This window comes from Chrysoperla carnea, chromosome 3 (assembly GCF_905475395.1).
Source record: "Chrysoperla carnea chromosome 3, inChrCarn1.1, whole genome shotgun sequence".
In the NCBI taxonomy this organism is placed as follows: Eukaryota; Metazoa; Arthropoda; class Insecta; order Neuroptera; family Chrysopidae; genus Chrysoperla; species Chrysoperla carnea.
In genome coordinates this window covers 42,677,027-42,694,546 of record NC_058339.1, presented here as the reverse complement: position 1 = coordinate 42,694,546, position 17,520 = coordinate 42,677,027, and the positions used below count along the sequence as shown (strand labels likewise).

The 17,520-nt window shown below is 28.8% G+C and overlaps 1 protein-coding gene across 1 annotated transcript in view; it reads left to right on the top strand.

Moving 5' to 3' along the window:
• LOC123296042 (potassium voltage-gated channel subfamily H member 8) overlaps window positions 1-17,520 on the top strand; it is a 220,148-nt gene that overhangs the window by 178,218 nt on the left and 24,410 nt on the right. Inside the window, exons 9-10 of the mRNA XM_044877504.1 lie at window positions 731-748; window positions 5,345-5,347. Of these exons, the coding sequence (XP_044733439.1) occupies window positions 731-748; window positions 5,345-5,347 (21 nt within the window). The remainder of the gene's footprint in view (window positions 1-730; window positions 749-5,344; window positions 5,348-17,520) is intronic.

Below are 17,520 nucleotides of genomic sequence, written 5' to 3'. Positions count from 1 at the left end.
GGGTATTTAATCCATACATTGACTAAGAAAACGTTACGAAGAAGAAATACTGTTCTATTGTTATTAATTCCCTTCATCTTTTTGACGGTACTTCAAGCTTCGCATACATATAACATATACAGACAAAAAACTCGTGAGTAGAAGAGCTCTATTTTTAGGTCATATTTTACCCTCATTGAATGTTTCTTAAGCCTGCTCTACAATCTCCCGAAGTAGCATTAGTCGAGTGAGAAACGGGAATGTTGAGTTCATACTTGTGGCGTCTCACCTAGCCTTGACTTACATTGCCTGATTTCGATTAAAAAGCGGTTTTTTGTACTCAAGTCAAAAGCAACACGAGGCATACTTGCGAGTAGAGGAGAGTATCATCTCCACCTTATTGTGATTACTTGTGCAGTTTACCATTACTTGTGCTGCTACAGCAGCTGTTACCATTACGATGTCAGCCATAATAATGAGATACTTGCGCAGTAAGACGAAAGGTCGGTGAGGATACTCCATGATAGTGTGGGTGAAGGGTATAAGTCTTTATTTTTGAGGAAAATGTGACTGAAAATGTATCCATTTCTACTTTCACTGTAATAAAAGATTTCAGAATAAACAGCGTGGCACGATTTAATGTTGCCAATTTGAAAAGTGGCACTGTTTTTATACCATTTGATCAATCAAAAAAAAAAACACGTAATCTCTAATAGTAAAGTTCTCAGTACAATTTGTATTTTAATTGAAGAGTTTCCGAAGAATCGCAGTCTCAAGTTAAAACAATTAAATTTTTCCTTTCTATTTGGGTACTGTTCAAAAGGAACTGAATGCAGTCGCTTAGAATTAAATGCAATTTCTCAGCATCTTAGTGATAAAATTAAAAAGAATTTTCCAAAAGTTCTATAGTTTTAGTGTTGTATTATTTTTAGAATTTACTATTATTCTTATACGCCATTAAGATCTTACAAAAAAACAACTAAAATCGAATTCGCGATGTAAGGTTGCTTTTTTCTGTATGATATTTGAACCTCTTTGGACCTATTCGTGAAAAATTGAAAAATTTTTGGACTTTTTTCAGTTTTTGAAGCTCAATTCAAAAATTGTGAACATTTGAAATTAGTTGCTTGAAGCCAACTCACAGCTCCGTATGTCTAATAGTTTTTGAGATATGATGCTTGTAAAATTTACATGGGTTTTAGAAACGTTAAAATTTTGAGTTTTGCTTGTATTAAACCGTTAGGGATAGAATAAAATTTAGCCCGCCCATCATAACTCTTAATTAAATTAATTGTTGTTGTCACGGCGGAAATCGAACCCTCTACCCTAGGCATACCGCGAACGGAATTGGTTACGCCTTAACCAACTAAGCTACTAGGGTTGAAAAATTTATAGGGTTGATTTTCTCCTCCCTTTCTATCTCGATAATGGCCGCTGTGTCATATACATTTCGTATGAGAGAAAAAGTTCCACATTGACTCAGAAGTTTATTTACCGGCAGCTTATTAAACGGCAAAAAGTTAGTGCTCATGAATTTTTTACGTGCCACATCCTAGAATATGTATTTAATTTTATTTTATATATTCATTGCTAGAAAGACGTATGAACGGATGCCCATTATAAACACAATTTTTTTTGTAAGGACTGTTTTTATTTACATCAAGTAATTATAAACAAATTAGTGTAAGCGTATATGTAAACTATATTTTAAATGATTATATATAAATAAAATAACAAAAAATAATGAGAGCTCAAAAAATTGCATATAAATTTTATTTCACAGAAAATAACTCGATCTTTTCTTGTTAACAGAACAGAAAATTCCTTCTTTAGAAAAGAGCTATTAATTTTAGTTTTTGTTGTTGCTTTCTTTCCTCAAAGACGTAGAGTGAAAATAAAATAACGAAAAGGTTTAATCACAGTAGATCTGATAATATCTTATACATATATACAGCATATTCCACAAGCTAGTCACACTTTAATTAGATATATCTCGTAGGCTAGGTTAGGTTAGGCTAGATTGGAGGAGCTTGGCAGTACTGTACCGGGAGGCTGAGGACCATGTTGTGTTCATGGTACGGGGGCGTCTTGTCTTGCCTTGTTGAAAAAAAAAATCTAGAAGCATTTCCAGTCCTCGGCAAAGTTATTATTTTCCTTCAGCAAAGCTATTATTATGTTTATTTCCACTCTCCAGATTATTTAGATACCTTGCCTTTAATTTAAGACCTTGCCCTAATATTTTAGAGCGTCGATTTTCCAGCGCTAGATCCTCAGAGTTTCCCACACGTTAAATTAATACAAAATTTTAAATTAAAGACTTGGAATTTGACTTTGAGACCTAAAGTTAACTAAAAGACAACTCGGACTCGAAACTGATAAGAGATCGAAAATCACTTTAAATATACTGCCTTTTATTCAAAAAGGCAAAAAGGCAAGCATTACTTTTGAAAATATTTGAAATGATCATCTATCTCTTATCCTGAAGGTGAAACTCAAATTCAAAGAATTTTTAAAAACTTATAAAACATACTATATAATAATTTATAAGTAACCTTTTACTATAATTACTAGAATAGAACATTTAAACGTGTTTTAATACCGTTAAGTGAAAAAAAAGACACTTTATAAAAGATACGTTTGTAATGTGTTAATTTTATTCACTTTCTTTATATAGTGATAATAATTATAATTGAAAAACTTTGAATGTCTCGATGAGTAATTACAGGCTAAATAAAATTTGTTACATAAGTTTACTATAGTTTAGTTGAGTTATATAAGTTTACTCAACTAAGTAGATAATGAGTTTGTAAAATTTTATAATAAAATATAACATCTTTTAGATTTGAAAAAAAAAGACAACAGACCAAAATTTAAGAAAGCGCTTAGCATAATAATAAAATTATACATTTAAATAACTTTTTAACCAAAAAAATTATAGACGGATTGCCGACGGAAATGAAAACTGAAAACTTGGGAATAACTTTTTTCTTTTGAATTTTTAAATTATTTATAGTATGAGTAATTTAAGTTTCATACTTTGAAAATCGAATTTATTAACTAAGTAGCTGAATCCTGTTAATATTAATTAATAGGGGAGTAAAAAATAATGTAGAAACGCATTTGGCATTTATATTACTTGCATCAATTTTTTCAGTTATTTTTAAATATTCGTTATTTCGTTTTCTTCGGGATGCAAAAGTATGAAACACTCTTGGCTATAAATGCAACGACCTGTCAAAATTTTTAGATAATCCATCCATAAAAACAATGAGTATTTAAATTATTATAAATAATCAAATGGCAACAGAACACAATGTTCTCAAGTGGTCTCCCATCCAAGTACTGCACCCAATGTTTCTTAACCTCATTGATCGGTCGCGAATTTCAATGTTTTCAACCGGGTATGCATGTCGTGGCTTTTAAGAGACGATTGAAATCATGATGAGGTTAATCTAAAATTTTCAATCTAAAATTTTTACCCTCCTTGTCAATGCTAATATAAAGAAAAGTTAGTAAAAATAATGAGATAATATGGAATATCTGACCGTATCTTTTGAATAAGATCAATTTTTCCTGTCGCAAGTGTCAAAAATAAAGATACTTTAATACGAAACCAAAAAATCGACATCTGATTATTTCATATTGCGTTCTAGGATACGCAGCAATTGGGCATTCTTTATAATATAAATAAGGTATTACACTCTCCCTTACTAAAAGTGAAATTAAATAAAAATTTATTTACTTTATATCGTTTTTATATAAGATATATCAAAATTATTTTATTTGAAATGTTTGAATAGCTCTGCTGTTACTTTACGTATAATTAATATAAATTTTGTCACATAAAAGTTTGAACACCTGTCTATTGAAAGTTCAGTAAAGAACATTTTATTAGACACATTTAAAACCTCAATTTTATAAGTATTTATTATTTACTATAAACAACATATCAATGAAAACTTCAAAAAGAAAACAAAAACCTTTTATACACAATACGTACAATCATCTACAGTTTTTTTTATCCTCAAAGGTAATACCTTTATTCAACGTGGCTTGTGTTTTTTTTTTCATTTAAAAAAGTTTTTTTTTTTGAAATGTGATACGATTTTTATATTCAATTACCTTTGTACATATCACGTCAGATGTATTTTTTTATACATCTATCAAAAAACGAAAAGAATGATGGACGATTTTTGTTGAGCTTATAAACTTATTCTCAAATATATCTTCTGTATGAAATTAATACGAAATTTAGTTTAGATTACAAAATATGTATAATACAAGGCAGTTGTATAATACTAGGCAGTATTGAATATTGAAAACTGCCCTGATCGTATCGTAGAAACACTTTTTCTCATATTTCTATTTTTACTGTGAAGGTGAATATATATTTGCTGCCCAGAGGCGGATCTTGAAAAATTTAGGTTAGAGAGAAGTCAAATAAGTACATATAGATAATCTGTTCAATCTGTAGTGTCAAGTAGGCAGAGTTCCAAGACACGAATTTCAAGTACAGTTTATAGAACGCGTATTATTTACAAAAAAATGAAAAACTTTATTGGTAAAAGCACTGACTTTGATAGTTAATTTCTCCTAAAGCGCTGAGGAGAAATCGATATAATTTTTGACAAAAGACGTATAAAAGAATGATTCATTGTTAAATAAAATTTTAAATTGTAGATTTTAATTTTTTCGATATCGAAATACCTAAAATTGAATGCAATACCTACGTTGCTGTTTTATTTTTTAAATAAATATAAAAACTGTAAATTTAATTATTATATAAAATTGTGTTCACTGAAACAAAATATAAAATGAAATAATTAAATTAAATAATTTATTTTATTATTCAATTTATTTATTTTTTTATTATATAACTGAACAAAGGTATAACATAAATAATTTTCCATACTAAATAACAAAAACAGGAAAAACAGAAAAGAAAAACAGAACAAATTTTTAATGTGTTCTATTATAGATTGTATTCATTTTGTACATGAACGTGTTCCATATTTTAGACATATTTTCCCAGAAAAGAGAGATTTATGAACTGTACCGAAAGGCAACGGAGGGGATGGGGTGTTATATAAATCAGTTTCGTAACCCTCAGAACAACATTTAGACAATTTTCATGGCTCTGCACATCTGTACAGCTTCTCAAAATTGAGCTAGAGTGTTGGAATTCGTATGTAAGCTAGGTTAATTTCGATGGTTTACCTTTTGGTGCACAGCTTCCCTGCTTTTCTTCCTTCCTCTTTCTTCCTTTTTTACGACAAGAAAACATGTTTTTGGATGGTATTCAAGGCTGTGCATACCTACAAAGCTCCTCCAAACTGAGTTACAGGGATAGAAATTGATATGTAAGTTGGTAATGTGTCAAGAATGTGCCTTTTGGGAGTATCGACTTTCCAACCTTCTCTCACCTTTTGGTATGTTGGTATTTCTGAATTAATATAATAAATTGTCAAATTATTACATTATATAAAGAAAAATTTACAAAATTGAAAAAACTCCCGATAAATTCGATTTTGTTTCCTTGTAGCTCTCACCAAACTGAACTGATTTTCTTGAAACTAATCTAAGAACACTCTCCATTAAATTAACTTTCAAACAAAACAAAATTTTGGGTGAATCGAACATACCTACACATGTAAAAAATTGTTGAAATCTCACTATCGAATATATCAATTTTAAGTAGTTTTTAATTTCAATTCAAGTAAAATATAATTAGAAAGTTTTTTATCGAAATAATAACGCTAATTTCTGCATACTTCCAATAAATTATATTAACTCTACTCAACAATACCTCTATTTCGTTACAACATGTTCTATTTAAAATAATAATGTCGTTTTCTTCCAATTTCCGATAAAATATTACGATTTCTACTCTTTAAAATAGTCTACTATTTTCTTTGACTATTATGAATATAACTATTTGTTACTAGCTGTGAACTACCTGCTTCGCTGGGAAACTTAATTTTAAATACAAAGATTATTGTGTTTTAACCTTCACTTCATATGCCTTATCCTCCTTTTGTTGACAATTTCGTTGATTATATAATTTTGGTGCTGATTTTCTTTGAAAACCGTCCATGTTACTCGCTGATAATGAAGCTTTCTATACGTGAAATAACTTTTCAAATCGGTTAAGTACATAAAAGGGTACCTACACCTATATTTTGAAGACACATATATTAAAAGCTGAGGCCAAGTTCGTACACCCACCCGATAAAAGAGTTCACAAATTTTAAACGGCTGATCTAACTTTCATGAAAGTCATTTCATTTGATATCAGATTTGGATATATTTGAGAATAATCGATCGTTTATCCCCGAAGGTTAATATAGATAAAATCAATTTTGAAACTGGTTGTAAATCGTGTCAAAACTTCAGCCTAATCGATGCAGAACTTTTTAAGTTTTTGAAGCACACCCCTTTCAACCCCCTTTTTAACGCCTTACCTACCTATATCCTTGCCCTTTTCGCATTAAAAAGTAGCCTATGTCTTTTCTCAGACTCTAGACTATATATGTACCAAATTTCATTTAAATCAATTCAGTAGTTATTGCGTAAGAGTCTTATTGAAAAAAAGCTTATTTTAGTTTTTTATGATAATAAAAGAGAAATAAGCATTCGAAACCTCCAGTTTGCATCATGCGAACCTGCTCCCTTAACAATTTTATAAAATTCTATTTTTTAAAAACTCAATCCGACAAAGATAAATTCTTAAATCGGTTTAAATTACGAACAAATTTTATTTGAAAGCAAAACAAATTAATATCCTACTTTTTTTTTAAATTTACAATTTCTTATTGTATTGTAAAGTAAATCATAACGTGCTTTATTTGTTGTACATGTTTAACATCAAACCACAGGAGAAATAACATAATAATAAAAAATCCAAATTTACATAAAGTTTAATAATAAATTCCTTTAAACAAACAATGATGGTGGCTGTTAAACAAAGAACCAACCCAAACATGTTTTATATATCATGAGAAAATAATATTATAGTGTAAAATACTCATTTACAATTTGATAGAATATATATCGGTTTATTAATACACAAATAAACTTTTAGATAAATATAAAGTAGAGCTTTTAAGGTGTTTGTATCCCTACAATATTGTAAAAAAGTTTTGGATTAAATGCACGGTAAGTAAGAGTTTATAAGCTTGTTGTCAGACAATGCTGTAGTATTCAACTGTTTGTATACATTCAAAATAAAGTTTTCTAGTTATATTAATATAACTAGAAAATTATGTTAATATAGTTACTTCTCTTCAACCACCATATTCTAACTAGAGACGTTTCTGTTCAACACTAAAATTTTTTAACTTTAGATTATCACATCTCAACAATAAAACGGTCAATAATTTTGTTTTTCTTTTTTAACTTAAAACAAATACATCATTGTTTAGTTACTTTTTTGAAAATATCAGACAGTTATTCCTCTTATTATTATAATTTTTACGTATGACAAATGGCTATTGTTAGTTCATAATCAAACGAAAATAGACCCCTTAGATTGTAAATCTTATAGTTTGCTTACAATCTATCGACAGTTAACAATGTGACTATAAACTAACGATTCTTACTAAAACCCGGTGACATATATGTAGACGACATTCGTCTACCTCAGGCATGGGCGAGTTATTTTAAGTCGGCGAGTCACCATTGTTATAACTTTATTGTGTGCCGTAAACTTTATTGTGTGTCTCTTTATTCAAGTCCGCATTGCTCATAGAGGAGAAAGCAAGACGGGTATACGACTCTTCTACTTATCTCAGTTTCTGTTATAGTAATGAGATAGGTAAAAAAAAATCTTGTCCCTCTGCCTAACTCGTATTTTTGGCTGTCACTGGATAGGTTGTCACTGTCTTACTCGTATTTTAGATACAGAAGTCAGAAGTCTGAGGGACTCCTCTAAGCCACGTTTGCCCATGCCTGGTCTACCTACATATTTTTATATGTAGATGAATCATAGAAGTAATAACAGAACCAAAATGTGGCTATCCAAACGGATGATTGTTATAGAGAGAGACCTCCAAAAGGGACGCGTATATCTGTCTTTGTCTGTCTTATATTATCTCTATGAAATACACAGATATGTACGTGTTTATGCAATAATTCAAAATATTAATATTCGCGTTTTGTCTGGCAGTAAGACAAAGAGGGAAGATGATCCCCTTTTTTCCTTCTCTATTTTAGCGGTCAATAATTCACTTATTGCGTTTCCTATGCTTTAAAGCATGCATGGGCAAACGTGGCTTAGAGAAGCCACTCAGACTTCTGTAACTAACTTACGAGTATGGCACGCAATAAACTTATAACAATGGTAACTTTGACTTAAAATAACTCGCCCATGCCTGGTTTAAAGCCTCTATGTTATATAATCCCTTTGAGATGAATGCGAGGAAATGTTGAATACCTACTATCTTCAGGTTTATTAGGATCTTTGATGTTATTATATTATTATATTTCTTTATTCTAATCATTATGTTAATTGGTGATAGAAATGGAGATTATCTTATTTGATGGTAATAGAGAATATTATCAAATGAAATTCTTGAAAAAATATCAAATTTAAGTAATACACTTTATTTGGTGTATATATGAAAATAAATATTAAATGTGTTAGCTACTATAGCAAATAAGTAGGTAACTCACATCTTACGTACAGAGAATCTTAGAATAATTCTCTTACCTTCTATGCTTAAATAGACTCGTATTTTACATTTGTGGTAGTTAAGATTTACGCTTTTAAGTAATTTTTTCATTGAGGAACTTCTTTTTAAGTGGATGTGATCATTGATCCTTATCATGGAGAAGTGAAGAAGAGATAACTATCATTTGTTTAATGGTGTAAACCCTCTTTAAACATAATTCCAAATAAAATTTTCAACGACGTCAATATCGTCAATGCAGCCTAACGTTCTAAAAAGTCATCAAATATGTAACGGAAGTCGTTTGTCAACTATCTTGCCTCAAATATTGAATCAGCCTTGAAATTGTAAGCTATACTTTTAATAAGAAACTATTAATTTTCTTAGGCAAATTTTCGTCCTAATTGAGGCACCGTTCCTTCTTGTGAACAAAAATACATGCAGATACGTGTGTGATGTGTTAATGTTTGTATGTCAATTTTTTTTCTTGGATCTGAAAGCCATTTACGCTAATACAAAAGTGCTTGAGGATTATCGAAGTTGACTAAAAATTTGTTTGGGAAAGAATCTTACCACTAATGTGAGTGACGTCCAGTTCAGATCCAAAATATTTTAAAAACAAATGATGTCTTTGTTTACATTATTTTGAAAGATTGATATTGTCATTTATCATATCTCCATCACAAATATATTTGTCATTTATTCTTCTTTTCAGAAATTTTGCTTTCAAAATGGATTGAAATGTAGATACCTTTCAAACGTTCTACTCTTAAGATATATCACAAATGTCTACATAAATAACATTTCAATAGTATATACACAAAATCAATATTTTTGAAATATAAGGAATTATTCACACGGTGTTTCAAAATTCTGGTATGTTCTAGTTCGCAGGAATAAACTTTTAGAAAATATTTTGGAAATAAGAACTTACTGAAAAAAAAACCCAATATATTATTTTTATCTATTTCTTGAATATTTAGTCTAAGATCGCGATCAAAGTCGACCTTCCCTCGTCATATTTCTTAATAAAAAGAATATTGGTTACAATGTAAAGTCAAAACCAAACATGCTAGAGCAACCACCCCTGCAAAAGGCTGTAGTTAATTTAAGCTTAAAATTAAAACAAACTTGTTATGTTATTAAAAGCTTTTATTGAACTTGAAATTTTGCATGCAAGCTTTTGTTTGGATGACAATGCTTGGTAAGGAAATGTGCGCCCTGATTTGCACATCGCTTCCATCATATTTGATATACATGTGGTTTTTAGTCTTAAAATAAAAATTAAATAAATATACCTTTTAGAGCACAAGCTTTTATTGTACTAAAAAGTAGACATTAATTTTTCTATGAGTCACGCATATATGACTATTCCTAAAAGCTTCAGTCGCTCAATATAAAATATCAACAATGATTCGGAGCACCTCAATGTATGTATGTATTATGTTTGCTCGGATTGAGCCTTGCGTCATAAAGAATTATATTGGGCGCCTCAAGCTTTTACGAATAGTCATGTATGAGTGACTTTTTAGTAACGAATTTCTATTTTTTAAGTACAATAAAAGATTGTGCTTTCAAAAGTATTTTTTATTAAAATTTTATTTTTCCCAGTAACTCATTTATGATTGCAAAGGTTGGTCGATACTTTTCCTTGGTATCCGTAATATAACTTATGAGTTTGTGTGGATATTTCTTTGTGCTAAAAACATTTCAATTTTTTAACGTATCTAATATCTATCAAATGATTTGATGCATCAAAATTTTGTAAAAAATTAAGAATTTTTAATCAGTAAAGTGTTTTAGGATATTATAAGCATATTTATTTCACAAAGGATATAAAACAAGAAGCATACCGAATCAATAAATTCGTTGAACTCAACAATGATTTTTATAAATGTTTTCGTCGTAAATGTAAATATATTTTACCTATTCATTTTATAAAATAAAAGAATTGAACAGAAAATCTCTTCTAGATGTACGTTTTTTTAACTTTATTATTTTTTTTTTTTTTATTCTTCAAAGTTTTCTTCAATTTTTTCGTGCGAAAAAAAAAACTTTACAATTTCTTCGTTTTTCTTTATTCGCTTTCTTTTCAATAATATTATCACTAATCAATATCAATAAAAATATATGTTCTGGTTGTACATGTAAACATACTTACAGCTCGCTATAGCTAGACACGTAAAAATCCATATAGCATAGCAGACGGATAAATATTGTTGAATTTATAATAACAAGAATGAAAGAAAATAATTCATCACTCAGGAGCTTCGTTAACTAAGTGAATACCTTCTTGAGAATATTTTAAAATATAATTATCACTTGTTGAAAAATTATAAAAACTATAATTATTATAACTAGTTAAAAAAGTTATAAAAGTTAAAGTAAAATGTAAAAAAAGCAAACAATAAAACATAGAAAACATGCTTCAAGTATTGATGAACTCCATAAGTCATCATTGAAAGAAAATCGTTATGATGTTATTAAAAAAAAAATTAATTCGTAAGCCCTGGAATCGAATGGCTGTCTTCCAATTTTAGTAAGCAATCGACTGATGGACAAACTCAATCAAAAAGAATTGAAAACATACAGATATCCCAACAACAACGAAAAATTTGTCTTCAACAATTTCTAAATTTATTATTTTTCATTGTGTACAAAAATTTTCTTGGTTACTAAATACGATAAACATTAGAATCTTTCGATTAATAATAATAATTATGATAGAAATCGAATGATAGAAATCATACCTAGATCTCTTGGATTCATGCTAAACCAAAAACTTATTTGCTTACCATTATCATATTTTTGTTTAAAAATTTGTTCTTTTATGTCCCCTAAAATCTAACGAAAGTCAAGAATTGTTACAGTGCCAATAATACATTTTCCTTGAAAAGGAAATTTCCTTGTAGAGGAATTTTAAATTGATATCAATACACCAGACCGAATCAAAAATAAGGAAACCTGTATAAAAAGTTTTAGTTAATTTTTTGGTCGATTCTTCGAAAAACATTAGCTTTATATGAACTGTTACAAAAAATTTGCCATGAACACTAGACATCCTTTATGTATAGACTTTTAGCCTGCAGTAGTTTTACTTTTTAACCGGCTTTAAACAAAAAAGGAGGTTGTTCTCAATTCGAGTGTATTTTTTTAAATGTTTATTACCTCAGAACTTTCAACTGACTTAGCCGATTTTGATGATTGTTTGATTTGAAAGCTGTTGCTTTCCGTGTGGTCCCCTTTCAATTTGGTCCAGTTCTGACAATGGCATCCATAAGAAAACCAGATAAATCTTCAATTTTCATTAAGTATCGTGACAATTGGACGAATAACTCAATACCACGTCAACCGATTTTGATGATTTTGATGTTCTGTCACAGTTTTTCCTTGGCTGACTCCAAAAATAACGATTATAACTACACTATATTATCGTTATTTTTTAACTTTTTAGTGCATATTAATTTGTTTTGGAATAGTTTTTCTTTTGAAATCTGTTTTTTTTTTTGTCAAAAGTTTTTTTATAATCTGTACAACTAATGTACCAGCATATTCATTATTTAGTTTGTTTAGATAAAACAATGTTGGATTTTACTTATTTTGTAAGTTTGTAATAAGTGATAACTAAAAATAATGGTTATCCTCAAGATATGTTTAGAATAGCTGTAAATGTTGTAAATAAAAGGTGGAAGCGTAATTTATCATGAAGTATATCATTTATTTCAACACAAAATACATTTATTTGCGCTTCCACCAGATTTGGTGTACTCTATACAATATTAGACTGTTTCTAAAAAACATCTCAGATTATTTCTCAAAAAATAATAAATAATATCAATATTTATGTATCTCTACTTAAATAACCCATCAAAACGGCATTTGTAGATAATATAAATAGCAAGGACGCTATTTTCAGCCAAATATAAGAGATGGCTAAGGTTATAAAAACTAAAGCCAATAGACTTATTATTAAGCCAAACCAAAAAAAAAATTGTGTTGGCCAAATTCTCATCCAATTCAAGCCATTTTCGTGATAGTAAGTAAAAGCATTTAAATTTTGTTCCGGTTTTTTGTTAATAAATGGTTCAATGATTAAATGATCTTTTATTTTTTTGTCAGATTTTAAAACTCATAATCTAGAAATATATCACCAATTATGACAATATTTTTCGTACTGACAGAAAAATCTTTAACATACTTTTCAGTTTTTCTTGCTTTGGGTCAAATGATTTTTATATTTGTTATTCAATGACCTTCTTGTTAGAGTAAAAGTATAAATTGAATATTCTTCAATTATTTAGAATTTAGGATTCCGTATCCGAAGCGTTCTGTAATTATTTTTTTTAATAAAGTGTATTGAATGCAAAGAGAATGTTATATCTTGTACAAATTATTCTGTTACTAGCTCAACTATAAAAGACAGTTACCATTAGGAGTGGTTAAGATCTTCTGGACAATTCTGTACATATCATATATGCAGGGTACAAAATTCATTCTTTATATTTTCTGCATTTCATAAGAGCTTCTTTTAAATGCGTGCGTTACAAATATTAAAAAACATGACCAAAAAAATAAGAAAAAAAATGAAAAGAATCACAATAATTGTAATATTTCTTCCACTTGAATAACAAACAAAGATTGTTACAAACGGAACAAGATGTTGATGCATAAAAAAACGAGACGGTATCATCATAGGAGTAGGGTATGATTTGATAAGAATAGCTTTGTAAGGATAAAACATTTTTGTAATATATGTAAAACCATTCTCTCAGTTCATTTTATAAAAGTATATGTACACGTTCCTATTTTGTAGATATTTAGTGTTTCAGAATTGTTGGAACAGTGTTACATAGACATTCAGATAATGTTAAAAGATTGAAATTACTATTTTCAGGATTCATTACCTACAAAACCGGAATTTGCCTGATAAAATATTTTTTACACCACGTGCAGTTTAACCTATAGCTATATTAAAGGTTCCAGTAAAAGTAAAATCAACGGGTTTTGATATTTGTTTTGTTGTTAAGAGCGACAAAGGCGCTATTCATGTTCGTAACTAGGATGTGGCAAATGAGGCACCCGCCACTGACGCTTAAGAAATAAAGGCGCAAAACAAAACGTATGTTTTATACACGTAAAACAAAAAGTTAGTAAAGAATCTTATAAAACGAGCTCATTATTTTACATAAAGTCGTAAAGTTAAAAAATTCGATTTTTTTGATAACACGCAAATTTTATCCGATTTTATTGAAATTTTTTTTTGAAACCCACTAATTTTGGGTTTGGTCACTCTTTTCAGCTGTATGTCAATTTTGCGCTAGCTATCACTTATTATGCTTAATTCCGGGATCAGGACTCCATATTCTTGAAATCTATTAGAGCTAGAATAATTTAAATCACAAATTTGAAAAGTATGACCCAAAAGTAGGATTACAAAAACTTGGATAAAATTTGGATGTGATAGGGTAAAATTAAATTTTTTGGATTCTGATGACGTCATGAAGTTAAAATTCGATTTTTTTGATAATACAGGCAAATTTGATCCAATCTAATTGAAATTTTTTTTTTAAAAGCTAATTTTTTCATTATATTCAGCTGTGATGTTAGTTATCACTTACGTGCTGAATTTCGGAACCAGGTTTCCACATTCTGGAAATCTACTAAAGTTAGGTTAATTTTGATCACAAATTTGAAAAGTATGCCCTAAATTTAGTAGAATTACATACTTGTTTTATCAAAATTGCCCATATGGTACTTTTTGATACCTTTAATAGACAGCGAATATATTAATAATAATTACAATTTTAATCCAATTTTGTTCTATTGCTTTGTATTATTTACTTGATTTATTATCAAAAAAATTTCGATTTTGGAGGTTAATCAGTTCCTTATGCAAAATACCCCAGTATCATTTAGGAAAGTAATGAGTTCCTTGTTTTGGCTCGGAAACGTAGGGAGAATTCAATACTTGATACTCTATCATTTGAATAAATTTAACAAGTTTGTCAATTATTATGTACAGACTCGTTAAGGTAAAAAGATTTTTAAATGATTCCGATTTTAAAGTTGCAAATACAAAATACATCTAGAATTTATACTTACTGAACATTTTACACTTTTGTGTACTTAACGTTTTTTTATTTCTTATACTATTATATTTCTTGGAACTTACAGTTTTTAATAATGTTTGTTGGTTGAATGTAACAAATCAAATTCATGTATGTCTCTGTTGTTTGTAACCATGATTTAGTTTTATTCGATAAAAAAATGAATTTCAGAGAAAAAAAACATAAATCATCAAAAAAAAAAAAATTTGATCGTTTTTTTCGTATTAAAAAATCCAAATTATCAACAACAAAAATTCGCGACGTAGGAGACAAAAAAATAATGAGTTAGTCATTCAAAAAAACACGAAAAAACTTTTTAGCTGTCGTCACGTGTTTGCAAACGGTTTCAATTGAGAGTCATTGTGACAAAATTAGAAATAATTAAATATTAGAGCTTTTCAAAAGAAAGTTAGATAATAAAATTAAATTTTTGGTCCGACCTTATACAGCCTGATCACATGGTAGTTATCGTTTTGAAAGTCGCCCTATTAGCTCTATTGATTAAAGTGTAACCAATACCGTCCGTGGTATGCTTACGGTAGCGGGCTCGATTCCCGTTGTCGCAACAAAATTAATTTATTTAATAGTTGTGATAGTCAGGTGTAGTGCATGGTATATGTATGAAGGAGGTGCACTCAGCATCTGAAATTAAGGAGCTGATAAATGAAATTATCAGCGGAAAAGTGGTAAAACACATATATGGTATCACAATAGCCTAAGTGTGTTCTCGTGGACAGCCAATGTAACCTAACCTAACCTATCGTTTTGAAAAGTTATCTAAATCAGTGTTTTTAAAAGTTAACTTTCGAAGAAATACATCAAATAATTTTAATAATAATAAGTACAACACTTTTATGGGCTCCACTAACAAAATTATGCAAATAGTTTTTTCATTATATTTATGAGTGCAAAAAGTTGGGAATAAAAATAAAAATCCACCAAATTTTGAGGTTCTTCACAAAGTTATTTTATATTTTAGGAAAACAAAATGGCAATGTATACCCTTACAGACTTTTTTCTTGAATATCTAATAAAAAGTTTTTATTTGTAATAACCTCAATTCAAGTTATTATATAAAAAAAAACAAAAAAAAACGAGGTAGTGTAGAATACCTGAGTTAAAAGTTACATAAGAAAATATAAAAGATATTTTTTGTCATGACAGAAAAAGTTGAAAAAACTTTTACCAGTAGTTGTTGATCGCAATAAAAAATTGTAGAGTTTTATATAATAAAACTAATAAAATACATCAGCAATTTCTAAGATCATTGTTTCATTAGATAATTTTTCTTATTGTTATTACTTAGTTTTATTTTTCAATTGTTTAAAAGTTTTGTAAAACTGTAAAACCTAGCACTGGTAATTTTTTTTAATTCTTATAATCAGTTATCGTAACTTTACGTAAGAATTTTGACGCTTTGATAAGCTTAAAAGTTTTTATTTAAAAAACATTCGCGTCATCATAATTCAAAAACTAAAATTTCATTTGCTTTATATTATACACTAGCTGTTGCAATGTCATATGAAATAAAAGAGTATTTGTTTTATAACATGTTTACTGAAGTTGTTTTTCTTTTGTACACATTTTTGTTTTTCCATCCAGTGCGTGCACAAATAAGTGAAACGGTGTCCCGCCACATGGGCAAGCCTAATTTAGTTGTTCATGTGAGAAGCATGCATTTTCTAAAATAAATGCACACACACTTGGATTGATGTATTGTATAGTGTGCGGCCCGTGTAGCTTTGTCAGTTTTGTTTGATAGATAGCTGCTGGGATATTCGTATATCAAATTGGTATTTGTGAAAAGACATTTTAAATGGTTCTTATATTAGTGATAAAATTTGCGTGTTTTTAACTAAAAAACTACAGAGTAAAGCTCTGTCATCCGGGTACTTGTGTTTAACTAAGTTTATAATGAAGTTAAAAAAGTAGATTTAAACCCCTTTCTGATTGTCGTGTTGATTTACACTTCTCATTTATATGTTGATGAGTCATTAACGATGACATTACATTCATTTGAAACTATTGGGGAAATTTTGGTACTAATATAATAATTTGAAATTTGAAATTAATATAAAAATGCTATAAAATAAAAATTTGGTGAAAACAATTAGGACATGATTAATAATAAAAACACAATTGTTATTTGCATTGTATTAATGCAAATAAAAATTGTGTTTTTATTATTAATCATTATGGAATTTCACAAATTAAGGCTCAATACAATTAATAAGTAACAATTAGGACAATTTAAATTAAATAAAATGGCAGCAAGCGATTTAAAGTGATGATGAATGTAAATAACAGGTGGGTTTTTCTGAGGTATAAAAGCACATGAAAGAATGTGCTTGGGTGCAACTAGCTGATTGACGGTTGTTTTACATCAATAAATAATCATTTAAAAAAAAATAAAAACTACATTTCAGAGCTATTGAACAATTGAAGTTCTATTCAACGATATTAATTCTACTGGAATGATTTTATTTTTCAACATTCAATTTTTTTAATAGGAGTATTATTACAATAATTCATCGCTTGGTTTACAGAATATTTTCCTTTGATAAACATGCGTATATAATGATCCTAATGTGGAATTCTATACAACTTATGTGTGTAGTCAGTATTGAAACAAGTGAAATTTACAATATTTAAAAAACCCCAAGACAAATGCGATTTATTCCTTGTAAACCAATTTTTGGAAACTTAGCTATAAAATGTCCTCAATCGAGTCGGTTCGACCGTATGAGGCTACGATACCACTGAGAAAC